This window comes from Diadema antillarum, unplaced genomic scaffold (genome assembly GCF_040938485.1).
Source record: "Diadema antillarum isolate AM-2024a unplaced genomic scaffold, OU_Dant_1.0 seq00000586_RagTag, whole genome shotgun sequence".
Classification (NCBI taxonomy): Eukaryota; Metazoa; Echinodermata; class Echinoidea; order Diadematoida; family Diadematidae; genus Diadema; species Diadema antillarum.
In genome coordinates this window covers 1,109,201-1,131,844 of record NW_027271520.1, presented here as the reverse complement: position 1 = coordinate 1,131,844, position 22,644 = coordinate 1,109,201, and the positions used below count along the sequence as shown (strand labels likewise).

General features: G+C 40.1%; 1 protein-coding gene across 1 annotated transcript; it reads left to right on the top strand.

The window, feature by feature from the left end:
• Positions 1-1,070: 1,070 nt before the first annotated feature.
• Positions 1,071-22,428, top strand: LOC139735569 (tetratricopeptide repeat protein 39C-like). The gene is made up of 12 exons (XM_071646326.1): positions 1,071-1,195; positions 2,065-2,113; positions 2,942-3,193; positions 6,676-7,115; positions 9,437-9,605; positions 10,709-10,857; positions 11,139-11,191; positions 13,467-13,700; positions 14,335-14,435; positions 15,435-15,539; positions 17,279-17,317; positions 18,185-22,428. The coding sequence occupies exons 1-12, from the start codon at positions 1,071-1,073 to the stop codon at positions 18,266-18,268; spliced, it is 1,800 nt and encodes a 599-aa protein (XP_071502427.1). The 3' UTR covers positions 18,269-22,428.
• The last annotated feature ends 216 nt before the right edge of the window (positions 22,429-22,644 follow it).

Genomic DNA, 22,644 nt, shown 5'->3' with positions numbered 1-22,644 from the left:
TAGGGCCGTGAATTAGACGCAATCGAGAAGGGTGAGGTACCTCACCCAATTTTCCATAGAGACAGTGGTTAAGAACATCCACACAGCAATGGGTACTGCAACCTTCCGTCTGTCTACGGAGGACAGCGTTAATGGCAAAATATAAAAGAGTCCTCCGGACAGACGGATCTTTCTGTCTACCCTGCACTGTGCCACCAGCACCAATCTGTGGTTATGCCATGCCCCTATCTGGGATGCCCCTCGTAGATCTAGAGTAGAATATGCTATGCCGTATAATGGGCCACATTCATGTTCTGATGTTTATTAACCCAGTGCCAGTCTGCCTGACAGTTTTTATATTCGATTCCAGTCTGGCTCTGCCCTCTGGCAAAGTGAAAAGTGAATTTTGAGTGGTAGGATTTGACAATGTTTAAAGTTTATTAGACCATTAAACGTTTGTTAGCGTAGACGGCGATAGATTTACTTGACAAATTACAGCAGGTGAGGTAGACAAACTAACCTCTCATTAAGTACCTGGTAGGTACTGCATACACCATATATGTACTATTTAGCAAGTCTAAATTTTCGTGAATCAGAACTTCTCCATGATTTTGCAAGTGCTTAGTTAAATTTCTGATTGTCAAGTACAGGACTGAACGGAGTATGTGCACATCACATTCATACGGGGATCAGAGTCAATATTTTTGTGTGTCTTTAAATTCGCGAATAGCACCTGACTCGCAAAATTTGCAGAAATTAAAACCTCACAAAACATTTCAATTATTTGCCATATACAGTGACAGTAGTCTCGTAGAACAGTTTAACAGTACACATAGTGTGGCTGTGGAGAAGTAAATTAAATGTACTACTACCGGTACTATACTGTACTTAAGGGTAAACTTGGCCTAACAAACAGGTAAACTCGGCCCCTTGTAATGGGGTCGTATATGGGCTGAGTTTACCCATGAAAATACGATACCGGTACTCTACAACTGTATAGTATTGATGTTTGTGCTGCCATCTGCAGGTTTACGTCTACAGTACTGCTAGCCAGCAATAGATAAAGCTTCTGTGGGAAAAAGTGCATAGTCATGGCTGCAGCCGAGGTCGTCGCTGCTCCGGAAGTGGTGGATGACGTGAAGTTGTCGCTGGAAGGCATCAACCTCCTGCTCAACAATGGCTTCAAAGAAGCCATGGAAATCTTCACCAAATACAGGTATAGTAGACTGCCGTAGAAAATCTCAATATTTTAAATTTAGAAATTCTATGTAAATTTAAAGGAGTTAAAATTCAAAAACATTTATTTTAACCTGTTGGAAACTAATCCTGAGTATAATTGGGCAAGGTGTGTCTATGGAAAATGTGTGTCGTAACAAAATCAGCAGTTCCTGTGGGTTAACCTACTGTTAACTAAAGTCAGACTCTTAGCAAGTTATGAGATTGAGAATGTTGTTGACCGTGTCACAGAGGTCAAATTACATTAACACCTTAAATATTGAATTTACCTGTATGCCAAGGCCCTACAAATACAATATGGGCCTGTTGTCATTGCAATGTTGCATAACGAAAACATTCCTTAATGTGTAGATCTACCATGCATTTGTAGATGGGTGTTGTCTGTGCATCATGTTGACCGAGGCAAGGGCTGCTGTGTTGTTAATTGGTACTGTAATTACTTCAATTAGGTACCAGTTGTCATAATTGGCTGTGTTTCCAAGAGACAAAAGACCGTTGAGATCAGTTTTGAAATGTGAAGCCACATTGTTGTTTCTTTATTGTGCACAATCGGCGGGGGGGGGGGGGGGGGGGGGGGGGGGAAATGGGACAGTTAAGAAGGAAGTTTAACACATTTAAAGGTGATGAAATGTTGGTGCCGTATGATAAGAATAGACAGGTGATATTGAAAAGGGAAGGTCCTGTCTATAAAACATCTTCCCAAAGTGTGATGTGCAAGACAGGTGAAATAGTTAGTAACTGCTGTAGTCTTTGTATAATGTAAAAAATGTATTTTGATTTAGAGTGTAGTGATGATTAGTGTTTGTTTGTCTGTTTGTTTGTTTGTTTGTTTTTGTCTGTATTCTGCAGGTATTACAGTCCTCTTATGAGTGCTGGATCCAGTTTTGTCAGTTTTATGGTGAGTTTCCCTGATTACAGGCTAGTTTCCCACCCTTGCCTTCAGAAGTCTTATGTACGAAGCTCTTTACTGGTGCCAGATCATTATAGAAAATTTGTCAACATATTTGCCTAAAATTTCCACAAAGATTCACTTTTCTAGCATTATGAAAGAGCACTTGATTAACCACTCTCAGAAAGCAGGGGGAATATTTGCTACCCTTAACATTATGTCAATATGAAGTTGATGAAATATGTAATTTTCATGATAAATTGATTTTTTTTTTGTGGAATTCCCTTTATATTTTCTGTATATTTTTGTCCACACATACAGATTGTATATGACATAATCTCTAGTAGTCTCCTCATCCAGCGGTTCCAACACCAAAACGTTAAAAATTCATAACTTTTGCATCGATTGTCCAATTTTCCTCAAACTTTCACTGATGTGTTCTACTAATGTTGCTGTTTTTACTCAATCCACCTTTGGGTTTGGGTTTCCTTTAACACTAATAGCAAACTATAAAGATAAGTAGCTGATAATTTTTGACTTGAATTAAATTGTTGATACTTTGTTCTAACAGCAATTACATTATAGAGCACTTCCATAAGAAATGTTCACTTTCGTGAAAAAATGAAGTTTTGCCTTTCACTTAAGTTCCCAAATATTCTAAAAAAGTAACATACATATTTTCCATAATAATTTCTACTATGTAAAGACATGCCACTGATAATTTTTGACTTAATTTAAATCGTTACTTTGTTCTACCAGGAATTTCGTTATAACAGTGTTTGCTATGTATAAACAGGAATGCACGGTATTGCTTGCAAAATGTTGTCCTCTCTGCAGAATGCGCTGATGACGTACGAGGACGACAAGCTGGATGGCGCGATGGAGGCGATCAAGGAGACGGACAAGCTGTGCAACTCGCACCATGACGGTTTCATGAAGTCACTGAAGCAGAAGCTGCTGAAGAAGGAGTCGGGTGGGGCCAAGCTGAGCATCGAGGAGCGACTGCAGCGCCGCATCCTCTCCGCGGACTGCCAGCTCTACATGGCCATGCTCATCTTCTCGCGGAATGAGGTCACCGGCTTCCTGAAGGTACAGTTGCCTCCCTCTTTACGGGGACTTGAGTAAATGGGAACACTTATCGGTATTAGATGGGAAGATATCACGGTACAGTCACCTCCTTCTTTGTAGGGACTTGGGTAAATGGGAACACCTATCAGTATTCGACAGGAAGATATCACAGTGTAATGTAAAACCAGAAATATTCATGAAACTTTCACAAACTGGAGCTGATTGCATTTTTGGCAGCAGATGTGGGTATTGGAAAAAAAAAGGAAAGAAACCATAAGTCAATAATAAATGGAAATTACTGGGTTGGAGTGTGCAAAAGTCATGCCTCTACAATAATGTAACTGCTTGTCATTTGAAAAAAAAAAAAAAAGCAATCATAGATTTGTCAAACAATTTACATGAAAGATTTATGTGAAAGCAAAGCCTGGCATTTTCTCTTCAACTTTGCTTATAACATGTTGAGGGTTACAAAAATCTATAAAAGTTACATTGCTTCGAAAAACAGAATGTTTTCCCAAATAATGACTACAGTTTGTATGTTGCTGTCTCAGAAGAGTTTGGCACACAGGGATTGTCCAATTTTCGTTACACTTTCACCGATGTGCTACACTAGTTTGCTGCATTTACTCGATCGATACATATATTGAGGGTGAACTTGGTTCTTCAAAGGGTAATCTGACAATGTCATGTAATTTCTGGTTAAGTGAATATGCTGTCATGGTGCATGGTGCATAACTATGCATATTTTATTGCTTTATTATACATCCAAAGTCCACTGGCATGCCCAGCCTTGCCTTTAGCCTGCCACTATAGGGCTTGGCTTCCAAAGCTAGTTAACTCTTTATGTGCCATGGTGAAAACCCCCTATGTGCCATATTATTCTGAGACAGCAGCATAGTCATGCCATGGGAGCGCATTCTGTTTTTCCAATCTATACAACTTTTAACAGATTTTTGTTACCCTGGACATGTAATGAGCAATGTTGTGGAGAAAATGCTCAGCTTTGCTTTGATGTAAATTATATGACAAATCTATGATTGTTTTTCTTTTAAATGTGCAGTAGCAACTTTATTTTAGAGGAATGACTTTTGCACTCAAAATAGTGACAGAGACTTAGAATTTACTCTCAAATCCACTAGGGGACACCATTGATAGTCAATCACCACATGCTACATGTGACAGGAATAGAATCTCATCAAAAGCTTTCATTGTGCTGTGGCATTTGTCGATTTATCGGTCGGTTTGAGCGGGTTTGTGCGTTTGAGCGGGATATGCGAAGTTGGCACGCCGGCGACTGAGTCAGGCTTGCGAACATGGTACACAAAGAGTTAAGTGACTGTGGCTCTGTTTAGGATTACCTGGCAAAAAAGTAGGTTTAAAGTGTGTCACCAGTGACTGGTATAATGTTATCAGACAGTGAGAAAAGCATGGGTTGAGACATCAAGGTTGATGAATGTATAGTATGCTCCAATATGCAGTAAATTTACATGATCTGTCTCTGTCGCTAGTTTATCAAATCAAAATGCAATCAGAAAAAGAAAACTGAATGTAAATGTCTGTCTTTAATTAATGCCTGCTGGTACGAATGCTATTGTCTTTGCTTGTTTGGATATCCAAGTGTGCGCAAGTTATGGTGTGATGTGGAAAGGTGGACCTATGGATTGCACTTCTTATGAATCAATTTCTAGTCCCTTCACTTGGATAATTGCTTTTAACCTGTTTAAGGCTATATGAGTATACTTGGGCAGGTGTGTGTGGGAAACATGTATTACAGCAAAATCAGCTCATCTTCATCAGGTTTGAAATGGGGCAAAATTTTCACTTCTAAGCTGTCCCGATGAAGTGGTGGTGACTGTACTTACTCTTTAGTCTCTTCCTTGCAGAACTCGTCTAAACCCTCATTGTCTCTGGATTATCACACTGCTTTAGTGGGCATGGGCACAGTAATCTTGCTTGTTAGCCTTTAATACCCTGAAAAGCTCGGACCTTGTGCATTCATCTGCAATGCAGATGCTTCTTAAAATACATCAGATTTGCTTTTGTGTTATATAGTGGCTCAAGGCTGGGTGGAAGGTTTCAAGTGATTGCAAGTTGGTTGGATCCTCCTTTCAGTACTTACCATTCTCTGCTAGTACTAATGTTGTGTTCTTAAAACTGATATCATGGTGTTGTGTTCTTAATACCAACATGCCCACTTTTGCTTAGCTTCTACTTGCCATACCATTTCTGTTGTATTGATTAATTCTGCCCAAACCTTGAATGCATGTTAAGTCTAACAATGCCACCCTTGAAGTCAAGGTTAAACTCATTAAAAAAAAATAAAATTAAACTTTATTATGATCCCTACATGTATTTGTTGTCCATTTTCCATTGACTATTACAGTTTGTTAAGTCTGCTGTCATCAATGAGCTGATATGTCTCTGACCCAATATTTGTTGTTGTTTTTTGTTTTTATAGGGAGTTGTTACTCCATGTTCATGCAGTGTTTATTATTTCCATTATAAGATATACCAATTGACAAGCAAGTTTTTAATATTTGCAAAGCTGAATGTGCCATGAAATATATATATGTATTTTTTTGTATGCAGTTTTGAGCACTGAAATCTCAAATTTGCTACTGGGGCTATTTCCCCCACCCCAATATTTTTTATTCTCTAAATTCAAACTGCAGATATTTCTTTTGTTGTTACTGCTGCTGCAGCTGCTGATTCACAGCATTTGTAATGGCACCATGTATCTGTCTAAAAGAAACAAATTCAAAGGCACAGACTCCTCCAGGAGAGTTTGCTATTGAATGTCCATTGAAAAATGTGAGTCTTGAATGAACCTCTGAAGTGCGCTAAATTATCAATTTCACAGAGAAATGTTAGGTGGGAGTTCCATAGTCGAGGAGCGATAGAGGAAAATGCCGTGTTTTCATATCCCTTGAGATGTGTAATGGGCATCCGGAGAGTAAGGCCAGATGAACGAAGGCCAGGAAGTGGATAACACTGCTCAAATGAGGGATGAAAGATAGTGAAACTATGTACATGTAATATTACTTTATATGTAATGAAATTGAGAGTAAATAACATTTGATTAATTCAAATACTGCAGCAATTTTTTTTTCACTTTCATGACCAACAGTCACATCAGACCAGCTCTTTGTCATGTAGTAATGAAACTAAATGAGTGTTTTTGAACGGTTTTATTCCATGGCTGCACTTTTACTTCAACCTTTGTTACAGCAGAGAATGAGGGCTATGGGTTACTATGTCACAAAATGTAGTTTTGTTTTAATAATAAAGCCATGCCATTGACAATATGCCCTTAATTTCTGCAGTGTTATCATTATCATTGCAAAACTGCTCAAGATGGGCATGAAGCCATTTTGTTTGATGCTATAATTACATCTCTGCATGCATGTAGATTAGATTTTGAGATGATTGAAGTTACAATGAGTCCCTGTTATCATTCAATTTTGTTGTTGTTATTTCTGATTGATTGATTGATTAATTCGAAGGGTGGCTGGCTTATACGCAAGGGCTATAAACTCTACGAGAAGGTGTATCGCGACATCGCAACGATTTACGAGGCGCGGGGCCAGAAGATGGACGATCGCCCAGAACTCTTGCTGGACGACACTGTGGAAGAGGCCCAGCCCGATTCGGAGGTAACGAACGGCGAGGCGGTGGAGGCCGAGGGTGAGCCAGCGACCCTTGACCTCTCCAGTGACACCACGCTCACCCAGAAGGACTTTGTGGCTGTGGCAGAGGACTCCCTCGCCAGGCTGAAAGGGGGCGTGTCCTTTGGCTACGGACTCCTCCAGCTCGTAATCTCCATGATGCCGCCCAGCCTGCTCAAGGTTGTCAACCTCCTGGGTTTCCACGGCAACCGGGAGTTTGGCCTCAAGTGCCTGGATGAGGCCAGCCACAGCACCGACATGAAGGCTCCGCTAGCCATGTGAGGAGTGTGTGTGTGTGTGTGTGTGTGTGTGTGTGTGTGCATGTGTGCAGCTGAGTGCATGTTGCATGAATACTAGAGAGTGAGCTGCATCTCAACTAATGTAACATATGTAAACCTGTGCGTTATTTGTTTTATAAACTTGGTCGAAAACTAACAACATTTTATTCACATACTTTCATAGGTGAAACCTAGTCAGCTACATGTACATTTGTACAACTTGCTTAAAAGACCAAGATGTCCAAAGATGTTCATTCCAAACACTCTTAAGAGTACACAATCTAGAAATTGTTTCACAGAAATAAGGGATTTCGAGAGTGCCATGCACGTGTAACAACTTATTGAGTGCGCACTGCTAAAGTATGCATTGTGACATCAGTGAGATTTCAGTTATTGTCCCCGCCGAACGAGTTCGAGCAGGGGACTATGAAACATGCTCCGTACGTGTGTGTGTCCGTGTGTCCGTCCGTGTGTCCGTCCGTCCGTCCGTCTGTGTGTCCGTGTGTGCGTCCGTGTGTGATCAAAATCTTCAATTTGCTACTTCTCTGTCATTTATGAGCCAATTTTGATTCTGTTTGCTTTATATGATAGCACTACATGGGAGCTTTGAAACTTCTACACAGAATTTCAGTCGTGACCTTTGACCTTGACCTTTGACCTATATTGTACATTTTGCTACAAAATGCTACTCCTTCGCCATTTCTAACCCGATTTCGATTCCGTTTGCTTTATGTGATGGCACTAGGTGAGGGCTTCAAAACTTCTACACAGAATTTTGACCTTTGACTTCTTTGACCTTTGACCTTGATTTTTTGACCTATATTGTACATTTTGCTACAAAATGCTACTCCTTCGCCATTTCTAACCCGATTTCGATTCCGTTTGCTTTATGTGATGGCACTAGGTGAGGGCTTCAAAACTTCTACACAGAATTTTGACCTTTGACTTCTTTGACCTTTGACCTTGATTTTTTGACCTGTATTGTACATTTTGCTACAAAATGCTACTCCTTCGCCATTTCTAACCCGATTTCGATTCCGTTTCGCTTTATGTGACGGCACTAGGTGAGGGCTTCAAAACTTCTACACAGAATTTTCACCTTTGACCCCTTTGACCTTTTATCTTCATTTTTGACCTATATTATAGATTTGCTACTGAATGCTTCTTCATTGCCATTCTTTGGCCGGTTCCGATTCTGTTTGCTTCACCAATTTCCTTTTTTTTTTCTTACCCCTTCTACAATCATTGGCACTCTTCGTATTATTCACAGCCATTTATTGTCCCCGCCGAACGAGTTCGAGCAGGGGACTATGAAACGGGCTCCGTACGTGTGTGTGTCCGTGCGTCCGTGCGTCCGTGCGTCCGTCCGTCCGTCCGTGCGTCCGTCCGTGTGTGCGTCCGTGTGTGATCAAAATGTTCAATTTGCTACTTCTCTGTCATTTATGAGCCAATTTTGATTCTGTTTGCTTTATATGATAGCACTACATGGGAGCTTTAAAACTTGTACACAGAATTTCAGTTGTGACCTTTGACCTTGACCTTTGACCTATATTGTACATTTTGCTACAAAATGCTACTCCTTCGCCATTTCTAACCCGATTTCGATTCCGTTTGCTTTATGTGATGGCACTAGGTGAGGGCTTCAAAACTTCTACACAGAATTTTGACCTTTGACTTCTTTGACCTTTGACCTTGATTTTTGACCTATATTGTGCATTTTGCTACAAAATGCTACTCCTTCGCCATTTCTAACCCGATTTCGATTCCGTTTGCTTTATGTGATAGCACTAGGTGAGGGCTTCAAAACTTCTACACAGAATTGTGACCTTTGTCTTCTTTGACCTTTGACCTTGATTTTTGACCTATATTGTACATTGGCTACAAAATGCTACTCCTTCGCCATTTCTAACCCAATTTCGATTCCATTTGCTTTATGTGATAGCACTAGGTGAGGGCTTCAAAATTTCTACACAGAATTTTGACCTTTGTCTTCTTTGACCTTTGACCTTGATTTTTTACCTATATTGCACATTTTTTTACAAAATGCTACTTCCGGCGGGGACATATATTACGCACCGCGTAATTTCTACTTTTCCTTGTGTTTATTAGGTAATGTGCCTTCCAACAGGGTAACATGTCTTGCTGTTATGCTTTTTTTGTTGCACACCTTTTGCACGCCCATGCTGTTAGTATTAAAGAAAATAAAGAGCTCAAATGTGACTCAATTCAGTGCTTCTGAATAACCACATTCTGAAACCCATGTCATAACCTCATTTGATACATTCTGTTTTGGTGTTTTGTTTTGTTTTTTGTCTTTGCAGGTTAACACTACTATGGTACCACACAGTAGTCCGTCCATTTTTCGGTATCGACAGTAAGAACAAGGAATCGTGCATCAACGAGGCACTGAAAATCTTGGAGGAGAGGAAAGCGGCATACCCAAACTCGGCTCTGGTGATGTTCTACGAGGGGCGGGTACAGAAGCTGCAGGTTAGCTTCCAATTCATATGGCAGTTCATAGTTCGTCATGCGCATGGCAGATTGTCGTTACAGCGCTTCCGTGTGGCATCGCAGATTGTCACTAGGCTGTGGGAATGCGCATAGGATTCAACAACATTCTGCCATGCGCAGGGAAGCGCGCTAACAACATTCTGCCGTTTGCACGACAAGTTCCATGTTGTGCATGAGAAGAAAGATATTTGCGCTGAAAGGCGTGTTGGTTTTTGAATTCACAGAGATCAGCATCTGTGATGTAATGATTTCATGTAATCGTCATGAATGGCGCTCGCCAGAACATCCACCTGAAAGCAACGAACTGTTTGTTAAAAGCCTAGTATTTGGTATAAATGTTGATAGAAAGTTTGTTAATGCATTCAATACAAGACAGTGAATGGTACTTTCCTGAGTGTAAATGTACAGACCAATTCTTGTCACCTGCTCTGTGCAAGTTCATTCTGTGGTTGAACATGAATTCCATGAAATGTTATGTGGGGCAGTCTTGAACGTTATGTTGCTCTGAAACTGAGTGAAGTACCAAATTAACTTTGAAAAAAGAAACTGGCTCACGATCTGGCTGTACAATATACTTTATAACGTGGTCACCTGCCTAACGCGGCCAGTGGCCACTCATTTTGTATACCGTGGTGAATATCTAACTGCTCAAAGCCTCCACAAAAATTTAACAATGAAAGCATTAAATCAGCCATGAATTCATCAGCTTTTAAATTCAGTGCATGAATTCTACTGAGTCCTATCAAAAGATCAGAAGTAGGCTAAAAGAAAATTCAAAATGAAGTAAATTGTAAAAAAAAAAATCCCCATATTATAGTTGCTCATGCAAACCTATTTGCTGTTTTTTTTTTTTTAAGAATAATGTGATATTTTATGCTATTATACAATACAGGTGTTGAAAGTCAAAATGGCCACTGACCTGTCTATATTGGCCACCTGTCTATAGCAGCCACCTGTCTATAGCAGCCACTTTTGTCATTTCCCTTGGGTGGCCACTATAGACAAGTTTGACTGTATATAGACCACTGTTCAGTTATGTGTTTTGGTATATTTATGTTTGAATATTACACTTGTGTCACCAGGGAAACCTAGACCTTGCTCTGAAGACATACGAGGCAGCGTTGGAGGCGTGTGTGGAGCAGCGTGAGATCCAGCTGATCTGTCTCTACGAGCTGGGCTGGTGTAACTTGATGCGCCTCAACTGGGAAGAGAGTCTGCTGGCATTTGCCAGGTGAGTTTCATCACAATTATGTGACCGTCCAACTCCAAACCCACAAAAAGTTGTAGATTAGGATTCTTTGTAATGGATAAAATAATCATTTGAGTTGACCGACTTAAGTTATCAAAGTTTGTCTCATCTGGGAGAGTAATCTCTTCTCCTGTCAAAATTTGGCGGCTTATAACAAAACCAAAATTGAGATATTAGCAATTTTTTTTGACCATACGTTTTCAGGCATTTTTTGCTTTATGATTGACCCTGGTTGTGTAATATCTTCTCTTGCTGTGATGCAGGTTGAAGGATGAATCGAGATGGGCGCAGAGCTACTATGCTTTCCTCACCGCCAGTGAGTATTATCAGATGTGTTACATGTCATAAATGCAACTTGCCCTCTTTAAGGGGAAGTTTCCTAAACATTTACTGTAAAACCAGAAATGTTCACATGTATTTCATTTATGCGAATTTCGAGAGAGCCACGATTCGCAAAATTAGAATACATGCAAAAATTTTTGTCTACACTGTATGCATTGAATGCCCATGGCAATTAATGAAAATATCATGCCACAAAAATTCTAGCTTTATAGTACGTGGATTTGATGACTGCAGAAAGATCAATGAAACACAAAATGTGAAGACATTGGGACTATCCATTCGAAAGCTCTGAATTTATGACTTTATGTGTGCTAGAACCTTAAAACAATGTAAGATGTTTTATGTAGACAATTGCTGTAAGTGTTTTACCTATGTGTCACAGAGGCTTGCCAATTTGTCTCACTCTCTAAACTTTTACAGATCATAACTTTTGTATGCATCTGTGTTTTCCCCCAAAATTTTCATTGATTTACTTCTGATTTTTATGCCTCCGCCACGAAGTGTCGCCGGAGGCATTATGTTTTTCGGGTTGTCCGTCCGTCCTTCCGTCCGTAATCAATTTTGTGGACAGCGTATCTAAAAAACCGTTAGAGGTATCCAAATGAAACTTGGCATGTATATGTATGAGTGGGCGAAGTTGTGCCTATCAACTTTTGGGTGCTCAAGGTCAAAGGTCAAAAGGTCAAGTCCAAATGCTCAAAATTTCACTATTTCCCCTATATCTTTGCAATGCCTGGAGGTATTTTCTTGAAACCTAGTGTATACATGAACTACCAAATAAAGATTCCCCAGAGAGAGTTTTGGGTCATGAGGTCAAAGGACAAGGGTCAAAGGTCGAGTGAAAATGTTAAGATTTCACTTTTTTCTCCATATCTCACAAATATTTCAAGGTATCTTCATGGAACTTAGTATCTACTGGTATGCATGTACTGACTTGCAGTGATCATATAGGGAATTTAGGGGTCAGGGGTCAAAGGTCAGGGGTCAAAGGTCGAGGTCAACTCTTGAAACTTAGTGTATGCATGTATTACCCAATACAGATTCTCTGGGAAGTTTCTTGTCAAAAAGACAAAGGCCAAAAGGTCAAAGGTCAAGTGAAAGTGTTAAATTTCACATCTTTAAACTTATAAAAGGGTCAAAAGTTGGGTATAAATCTCCAAATACTTGCACTCTTATTAGACAGTATAGCCATTCATCCAAATAAACCTAGTTCAAAGAAAGTGAACATTCAATGCATGTGTGACAAACCTGTCACTTTAAAGGCAGACGGTCGTCATCCCTACAGCCTAATGGTACGTAAACTCCGAACGACCGAAGTTTGTGCATGCAATTGCGCAATGCCAGACTCGGTGCTATATCCATAAACGTGTGGGACAATGCTGCCACTGAGACACGTGTGTGTATGTGCGTGTGTGTGTACGCATCATACACAAACATTGTGACCGCGAGCTGCGGTGATTGGAGGAGAGAGGCCAGAAGACGCGTGGCTCTTTTGGCCTCTCTTCATGCGCATGTGCGCTGAGAATGTGCATCCATTCGGAAGCTCTCGTGGCTCGCTCGGACAGCCATTTTGGGTCAGGAGATTTGTAGCACAGAACTCTTGTAGTCTACAGTGTTGTTCGCTGACCATTGAGCCAGCGCTATTCTCATTCGGGGTCACTACATTTGATACAGAATGGGGGAGGCAGCGTGTTGCGTTCGTCTCCGTGCCGCACAAACCACTCGCCACGATTGTATGCCTTTAATATTTTGCCAGTTATGTGAAACTGTCATCACACATTGTCAAGGCATTGTGCTATAGACCTATTCGGCGAACCATGCATTATGGCGGAGGCATACCAGTCACCATAGCGACATTTCTAGTTTTGTTTTCATACAAAGCCACATAGTAGCAGGATTGAATTTTCCTTGAAGGGACCCCTCATTAAAACAACACTGTTAAGACCACAGTGCTGAGTAGGGTCGTCAGGGGCAGATCCAGGAATTCCGTAAGGGGGGTTGCCAGTACAAAATTTGAAGGGGAGTGCACATGCCCCCCACTTTTTATTTTTATTTCTTTTGTTTTAACAAAAAATAAAGGGTGGGGGAGGGGGGAGCATCTGGTGCACCCCCGCCTGGATCCGCTACTGGTCATCCCACCGTTATGAGCATTCACCTGTATGTTATTTCTTTTTTTAGAGAAATAGATACAATGCTGAGAAATAATACATGCCTCTCCCACCCATCCCTCCTTCCAATGAAACCAAAAGTCTGCCAGGGCGCCCTCGGTCAGGTAGAAACAGCCCAGGAGCTCTTCCGGGAGGTGCCGGGGCTGGCCAAGAAGAAGAACAACCAGCTGGAGTCGTTTGTCATCCGCAAGGCGGGCAAGTTCAAGAAGAAGACCCCGACGGCCCCCCAGTCCCGGCTGATGGCCATCGAGGTGCTCTACCTGTGGAAGGCCATGCCGGACTGCTCGGAGGACGCCCTCAGGAGGATGCTGAAAGGTAGGAGTCTGCCGGTGGAACGCTGCACAAGGAGGCAGGGACAGTGGTGTCCTGACAAGACTCCTGGTTTTTTGTAGTTCCCATGTTTCATTTATCATGTGTTGTGTATTGTATGTTTGTGTGCTTGTTCACTGTCTTCAGTTTGTTATTGTTCAAAAGTTTGATATTTTCTCTACAATTTTGCTCATTATATGTGCAGTGTAACAAAAAAAGCATAAAAAGTCACATAGATTTTAAAAGACAGGATGTCTACCCAAAGCATGCCTACGTTGTGGTCTCAGAATAATGTGGCACACAGGGAGTTTACATCCTGGCACATAAAGAGTTAAGTCCCCCGTGAAGGACTGGGGATACATTGCATTGACAAGGGGCACAACTGCTGCAGCCAGGGAACTCAAACCAGGAATTTCATAATTATAGTCTTTGCCTGATCCACAATAGCTTCTTAAATTGTACATTTGGTCTTGGTTAAGGATGTTTTACCCCTCCCCCCCCCCCCCCCCAATTAAGCAAAGGGGAAAACAAACAATTTAACAACACAAGAACATGCACATTAGGTGACATGCATACATTTCATGTGACAAGATTGACTTTACATTGGTTTTTTTTTTCTTTAATCCATTTACTCCATCAGAGTGTGATAATGCAGACAGTGACAAGACCCAGAAGGCTCTCATCGCCCTGTTGAAAGGTGCCATCCACCGTTGTCTTGGCAACGTGGAGATTGCTATGCAGGTCAGTCTGACTGGGGTGTGGGTGGAGCTGTAATTTGGGGGGGGGGGGGACGGAAGCTCCTTTGATTTTGGGAAAGTAAAAAAAAAATGAATCAAATGGGAGTTGCTAGCGTGTGAGACTGTTTCCTTAGTACGAAGGTGATGATGGATATGAGGACAAAGATAATGGTGCTGCTGATGATGATGATGATTATGGTGATGATGATAAAGATGCTGATGGTGGTCACTGGTGGTGATGGTGGTGGTGATGATGATGATGGTGGTGGTGGTGATGGTGATGGTGATGGTGATGGTGGTGATGGTGATGGTGATGGTGATGTTGATGGTAGTGATGGTGATGGTGATGATGTTGGTGGTGATGGTGACGGTGATGGTGACGGTGATGGTGATGGTGATGGCTGGGATGATGATGGTTGGGATGATGATTAAGGTGATGGTGATGGTTGGGATGATGATTAAGGTGATGGTGATGGTTGGGATGATGATTAAGGTGATGGTGATAGTGATTGCGATGGTTAGGATGATGATTAAGGTGATGGTGATGGTGATGGTGATGATGGTGATGAAGATGATGCGGGTGGTCATGGTGGTGGTGATGGTGGTGATGATGATGATAATGGTTGTGATGATGATGATGATAATGATGAAGATGATGATAATAATGATGATGGTAATGATAATAATGATGATGGTAATGAAGATGATGCTGGTAGTGATGATAGTGATAATAATGATGATAGTGATGATGGTGGTGATGGTGATGATGATGAGGTGATGAAATCTGTGTTATATATTGTGAACAAGCATTTCCAGAATTCATGATCTGAAAACCTATTGTCACATCAGCAGAAGTCAAATGTGCCGCAGGACATGACTGTTTATTCCATATCATGTCCGTTTTGCATTTTTCGTAACAAGTCTTCCCTCTCCTGGTAATGTAACATTGTTCTGTTTCTTTGTCTTTTTGATGACCATATTTTTTTCTCTCCTTTGCCTCCAGTGTTTCGAGGATTGCATGGCGCTGTCGGGGTCTAAGAACCAAGAGGGGCACGCTGCCCCCTATGCCTGCTTCGAACTGGGAGCCATGCTAGCTGGTGGACAAGCGGTATGTCAACAGAGCGGTCTTGCTGACACTTTCTTGTTCGCCAGAGTGTTATACAGGCCACAGACAATCATGCAGAAAACTTTCTTTAGCTGGGAAGATCATACAATAGGAGATTCAGGCTTCTACCAACCTTTAGTGATTTGCTGGCTAGCTTTTGGCCAATTGTGTGCACCATTTCTTTAGTATTGCCTGCTCGTTTCTTGATCATTGGACCAGACACAATTTATCACCAATCTTGTATTGTAGGTTACAGACACTTTCTCTCATGATTTGACAGCACTTTTTGATGTCGTATGTAATGCAGGAAAAGGGCCCTGTATATTCTAATGTGGCTGATATAATTCTTATATTTCATGCAATTACCCAGTGTGTAGAAGTCCTGAGAGAGCTTGTTTGCCGTGGATGTTAGTGGATCAGAATGATTGTCTAGCTCAATGTTTAGGAGTTGTAGTTCCCATATATAATAAGTACATGTGATGAGTAGTGTTGCAGTGAGTTATAGGCACATTGTATCTTCTTTTATGTGCCAGTACCCATAGTTTTATCTTGTCAAGCTTTTTTTTACATCAGCACCCAGTAAACCACCCAGTCATAACGTAGCTGTAGACTAGCAAGCCAAAAGATATTACTGCCATTTCTGAGTTGCAAATTTGTTTTTGACCAATTTTTCTGTGACATGAGACATTATTGCCATTTCTCAGTTGCATTTTTGTTTTTGACCAATTTTTTCTGTGCCACAAAAATATGTTTATCTTGTGATCTTAATCAAATTTTTGCTGTATGAGGCCTAAACTGTTTTCGTCTTGTAAGATGTGCTCCTTTTGGCTGTACAAGGTGTTTTTACTTACATCCGAGGAGCGCTATAATTCATAAATCAAGATTCACACAGAGACATTATGTGATTATATGTGACCCTGCACCTCAAAACAAACAAAGAGTCACCAGACATGAATTTTTAGTTTAGACCATATTCTGAAAGAGCAGACTTTAAGCTTTAAAATGATGTATAACTCAAATCAAATGGACTCTCCTAACCTATCTAAATATTGGAAAGAAAGCACAAACTCAGGAAAAGTGTGAACTGAGAAAAGAGGCTCTGAAGTACAGTGTCTATCCAAGCGCTTAATCTTTACCAAACCGTGCTGGCTGTGCGATCAATGGGACAAAAAACAGGAAGTTAACCATCAGAGCAACAACAATGAAGGGATTATTAGATTAAACTGAAATTAAGCATGCCTCATTAGCACATTCTGTCCATAATTAATGCCAACTTTCAAAGTAGTAGCACTATCCTTTTAAAAGTTATTAGAGTTGAAAGTGAAGAGTGTGGACAAGGTTTTTCAGAAATGAAAAAGGGATTCTAAAGACACACCTAATCACACTATTATACCAAAAATGTTCGAGATAAACTGCTAAAAAAACACTCTTTCCTGCCTGTTTTATGATACCAAATTTTAGCATAATGTAAAAGAAGACCCGCTATTTCAGAAAATATGAAAAAGTCAAGTTCGGCTAGGTTGACCCATTTCACTTATTTTCAGTCCTCACTCAAAATCAGTGTGTGCGACTTTATGTTCGTTTTGAGGTGCACGGTCACATATGCCTCCTTGTCTCCTCTCATATTCCTATAAATTCTTGTTTCTCTCTTCACGGTTTTGCTTTATTTTGTTTTTCTACCCCGCATGTTGTACAATGGAACATTCCATCCCGTACAATGGAACATTCCATCCCACCCACAGACGGCCAGTCGAGGAAAGGCGCTGATACTCAGGGCCAAGGTGAGCAAAGGAAAATGTTTGAAATCACTATTTTGTGTCGAGAAGCCCAAGGTGACACACATACACACAGTGCAAACGATCAATTTCCAGCAAAATGGCAAAATATCCCAGCAAGCCTTCGCCACCAAATGAGAAACTGTTAGAAGAGACCAGATCTCATGAATTGCTACCACTTTGGGATGATGTTATACAGAGAAAGTGTGTTGATTGTATTGTCAGTCTGTCAGAATAATATGCATGTGGATTGAGAGAATGCAGCAATATTAGTAGAACACATCAGTGAAAGTTTGAGGAAAATCGAACAATCTGTTCAAAAGTTGTGAATTTTTAAAGTCTCAGTGCCGCTAGTGCTGGATGAGAAGATTATTACAGTTTTTGATGTCATGTGCGTAGAACCATATAAAGAAAATAGAAAGAAAATGCAACATATTTTCACTTTTCTTGTGTCATGAAAGAGCACTTGATTTTAATATCTCTTTCAGAAGCAGGGAGAATAGTATAACCCTTCAGATATTCCAGTAACAAGTCGAGAGAGAATGTGTACTTTTTTCAAAAAATGAAATTTCGTGGAATTCTCTTTTGATTTTCCTTATATCTTTCTACACTTGTGAATCATATACTGTAGTGGTTTTTTCATCCAGCAGTGACTGTGCACAAAATTCATAACTTCTGAACGAATTGTCCAATTTTTTCTTAAACTTTCACTGATGTGTTCTTATTGCTGTAGTCTCTCAATTCACATGCATATATCAAGGTGAACTTTTCCTTTAAGTGAGTGACTTCACTGTTTTTCATGAGAAATGAACATCAGGACTGCGACAATTGTGCATCCTCTGTTTCTTGTATTAATTTCGTGTATGCCAACAGGATAACTACAAGGATTACGATTTCGAGCAGAGACTGAGCGTCAGGATCCATGCGGCCTTGCAGCAACTGAAGGGAGTGGACTAGCGGGAAGTACCAGCCAAGAGGGCGCTGTTCACAATCGTCTGTGTCCCTCCAACAGTCAGGTCGTTCAATGTATACTGTTTCTATTCATCCCTTTTTCAGATATGAAGACAAAAATGAGTAGTTGTACAGAAAAAGAATAATACTGTGAATACGAGGTATTGGTGAGTGACAATATTCGATACTTGATTGGACCTACCTCTTCGCTCCTATCCTGGAATTTCTTCACAGATGCAATGCACGGGCAGCATGCCCGATAGAACTTGTGTATGTATCCAACACCATTTCTGATAGATTTGTGTAGAGTCTTGATCACATAGCAGAAATCATGTGTTCTTCTGACTTAATTGGGAGCCATTAGTTTCACTGTAATCGAGATATGTTGTTGACTTATATTTTTCTCTCTTTTTTTTATGTAGCATTTGACAAGCTAAAAGTATGTTCTTCTGTTTTTAATATAAAAAGAGATGAAGGCAAATTGATACTGTCTTCACTCTAACAGTCCTTTCAAGAATAGATTGTTACCCCAGAAAGAAAACACAGAAAGTAGAAATGTGCTCTGTCAGAGTACTGTATACGCCATATATTTCACAAAGTTTTTCTTTTCGCATATTTCAGGAGTTAGGTACTATTCGTAAATTTGACAGCAGACAAAAATATTTACTCTGATCCCGACATGAATGCTACATGCACGCGCACATTTCTCCGTATATTACTGTACTCCTCGAACCCAAATTATACCACTCACGGATTTGTTAAGAGGTCCCCATTCGCGAAAAATTAGACTCGCTAAAAAATATCATGGCATATACAGTCCTAGTTGGCAGTGAGGAATAATGGTAGAACATGTGTCCGCCGGAATGGTGAATGACTTCAGATTTCTTTTAACCTCCGCCACCTTGTGGTCATCAAGTTTCTACATTTGGATAGCGGTCAGCAGTATTTGTCTATGAATATGGTGTTCCATGCAACGTGGATACGTCATGAATGGCATACTTGCCTTACTGTTTATGGGCAGAGTAGACCTCTCTCTATTCGTACTTAGGACGCTCAGATCTTGGGAGGAATATGATTATGTGTGTACAATCAGATAGGTATGCCTTCATTTTGTTGATCTATAGTCAGAATTCATTCAGGCATAATTATACTAGATAAGTTTAAAAAAAAAACTTTTATTTGATATCTGTGCTTGTGTTGCAAACAAAAAAAGAAAGAAAAAAAAGGCAGGTATTGACTCCACAATGCATCCAAAGAAAATGTTGACTTTCATTACCATTTTATAAAAAGAACAAAATCCAGACATGTGCATTTTAATTGTAGAGAGTGGCAGCTATCCATGCCGTGAAAAATGACACCAAAGTTTTCTTTGGAAATAGCATTTTGTGTGAAATGATGATATATCTTGTGTGGGATGCTCTTCCAAAGTATTGATGTAGATCTTGTTTCCTTTCTTTTTTTATGGGAGGCAAGATGGACAAGGTGGTAGCTGTATAGCGTTAGAGTATGGGTAGTGACAGAACTGAGTAGATTACGTGTAGGTATTGAGATGATGCTGATCGGGGCACTCAGGAGCTGGAAAGAAATTTCTCGAGCCCTTGGGAGAAGAGAAATTTGTCAGATTTGACATCTGATGATTATTATGAAGGCTTGCTGTGATGCTCAGAGCAGTATGTTTGTGTGATATGTGCATTAAGTATACATTAGCAAAAAAAATAAAATAAATGATAATATATGATAAAAAAACAACATGGGGCTAAAAAAAATATATATATTTCCAGTGCAAGCATTTTTAGAGAGAGTGTAAGATTTGTAAGATTTGTAAGATTTTATTGACTCTATCGACCCCCTCTCGGGGTATGAGAGCACAAACATATTTACAATATATGAATACAAAAGTATAAGTGATAATCGTAAGTGTAATCGTGTATGGATTGTTGTGTCAGTGACATATCTAGCCCTTTTCAGTTGCTTTTGTCCTCAGAAATCCCTTGTGCAATTGATTTCACCTGTACCCAAGATTACGAAATGGTTGAGAAACTCTCGATTCTCACTTGTTAAAAAATGTCTGTTTTCATACCCAGAGAGGTAATCGTGGGTTTTTGCTAATCCCATCTGTTTGATGTAATACTAGTACCAGCAGACCTGTGTTCGTGAATGATGTTTGATTTCATGCATGCATTGTATACGCACAATTTCATTTTTGATATGGGCTTGGTAATGATAGATATGTTACTTCCCTGTGCCCATGCAGAAACTGCAGAAACCACTATCCCCTGAAGCCTACTCATATTTCTCGAGTTCCCATGGCCGCTGCAAGTCGCACAATTCCGTGGGTGATTCAAAATTTGATGCTAGTACTTGTGTGTAGAGTGGCTAAGTCAACACTTGGCCATGCAATAATCCCAGACTTGAAATCATTCGGTGTTGGCGGGTTGACCTCTAAATTATGATGTAGTTCTGGTAGCTGGTGTTGATCCCAGTGTAGAATGTCGTTTTCTGAAGTGAGTGGCACTGTTTTTTGTTGGCAATCTACATGCTTTTTCCCCCCATTGGGATTATGATTAGGTTACTGTCAAGGGGAAATTTTTTGCTGTATGGACATTTTCATGCATTTTGCGCAACCAGAAGCTAGTGCAAAAACTAAAAGCAGGTGAATATTTGTGGATGCCACATGCTCCCCTAATTAATGTCCTGATTCTGAGGAATTAAAACATGCAGGATTCAATCACTTTTACAATACAGTATCGCCAGATTGTCATTTCAAGTTCAGTGCTGGTGTGAGCATTGCTATACTGGTATGTGCAAAACTCACATTCATGGAGCTAGTCCACGGATGCAAGATGTCTCCACTCATGTCAAGTACTAACATAGCCTCAGCCACTGCAGTAGTCACATGTGGAAAGTACACAAAATACTCTATAATTTATGTGGCCACATAGATCTGTGCCTAGGAATAAAACTAAGATTGTGGCATTTTGGAGATGTTAAGAAATTTGTGGCGTTTTCATTCTTCTGATGCCTCTTCTTACATCGTTTACTTCCTGTCTTTCTTCGCTATGGTGTGATCCAAAGATAACACAAAAGTGTTGGAGTTTGATGATTATTATTGGTATCACTTGTGATAATCTGACTGTCGGTTTCGGAGCTCGATTTTAGGGCAGTTGTGTGGGAGCACCAACACTAAACCAGCACTAGCACCAAACTTAAAATCACCCAGTGTGTCAGCCATACATTTCCTTGAAGAATCTATGACTGCACTCGGGTTTTCCCACGGGGGAATATCCGTGGGTGGCTGTATTCATGAACCGAACGCAGCTTTGTCATGTACCTTGTGATTTCCCACTGGTTTATAGTCAATGATGAATATGATGACGATGTGCCTTATTTCTGTACAAAGCAGCACATTAAACCTATGGACAAAAATAAGTGAAGATAATCTGGAATGGGTAAGACAACTCACATTGTAAATTATGTCCCCCCCCCAAAAAAAAATAAAAATAAAAAAATAAAAAAATAAAAAATACAATCGGATGTTTGCATTGAAAACTCCCAATATGATTAAACTGTCTAAATGCTCCTTCAGGGCCTTAAGATAGTATAACATCTTAGCTCTATTTTGCAGAAAACCCCATTCAATTTGGTTATGTGGTCACAGAGAAATGTGGCCTGTTGTAAAGCAAGTCATGAGTCTGATTCTTCCAAGTTTAGCACTTGGATGCTCTTTGACTGTGAACATAATGGACAGAACTAGGAGGGAAGAGATTCCTGACATGCTCTAAAAAATTCTCATTTCTCTTTAACCACTGAATCAAATCGAATGGGGGTTTCTGTAAGATGTGGGCAATGAGTTATATTTTCATACCCTGAAATAGTATTTGGATTGATTTGCTATTTTAAAAGTTATCATTGCGGAAGGTCCCGTTGTAATTTTTTTTTTTTTTTTTTACATACTGTATTGACAGTCAAGATCCAGCCTAGATAGGAATGTGAACAGAAGTTAGAAAAAAGTGATTTTTGCCCTTCGTGTTAAGATGAAAATCCAGTATTGGTTTCTTGTTCTTCTTTTTTTCTTTTCGAATCGAAATTACCCAGAAGAAATTTATGTCTTCAGGGCAGAGGGTGTTTCAATTTTTAGTTAGTTTGTTTTGTTTTTGATAAACTTCTTTGGGGACGCTCAGCTTCTATTCAAATTGTGTTTGGTAACGGACATAAAAATTGGTATTGTATAAGGTTTTGTAATGTTTAGAGATATAACACCTGGGTGACATCACCAACGTCCTTTGATGTAATTGGGAACAGCAGGAAGATACATGGATGTTTGGCATTTTATGAATATGCATCTGTATGTACTCATAACTCATGTATAAACATTTCATATT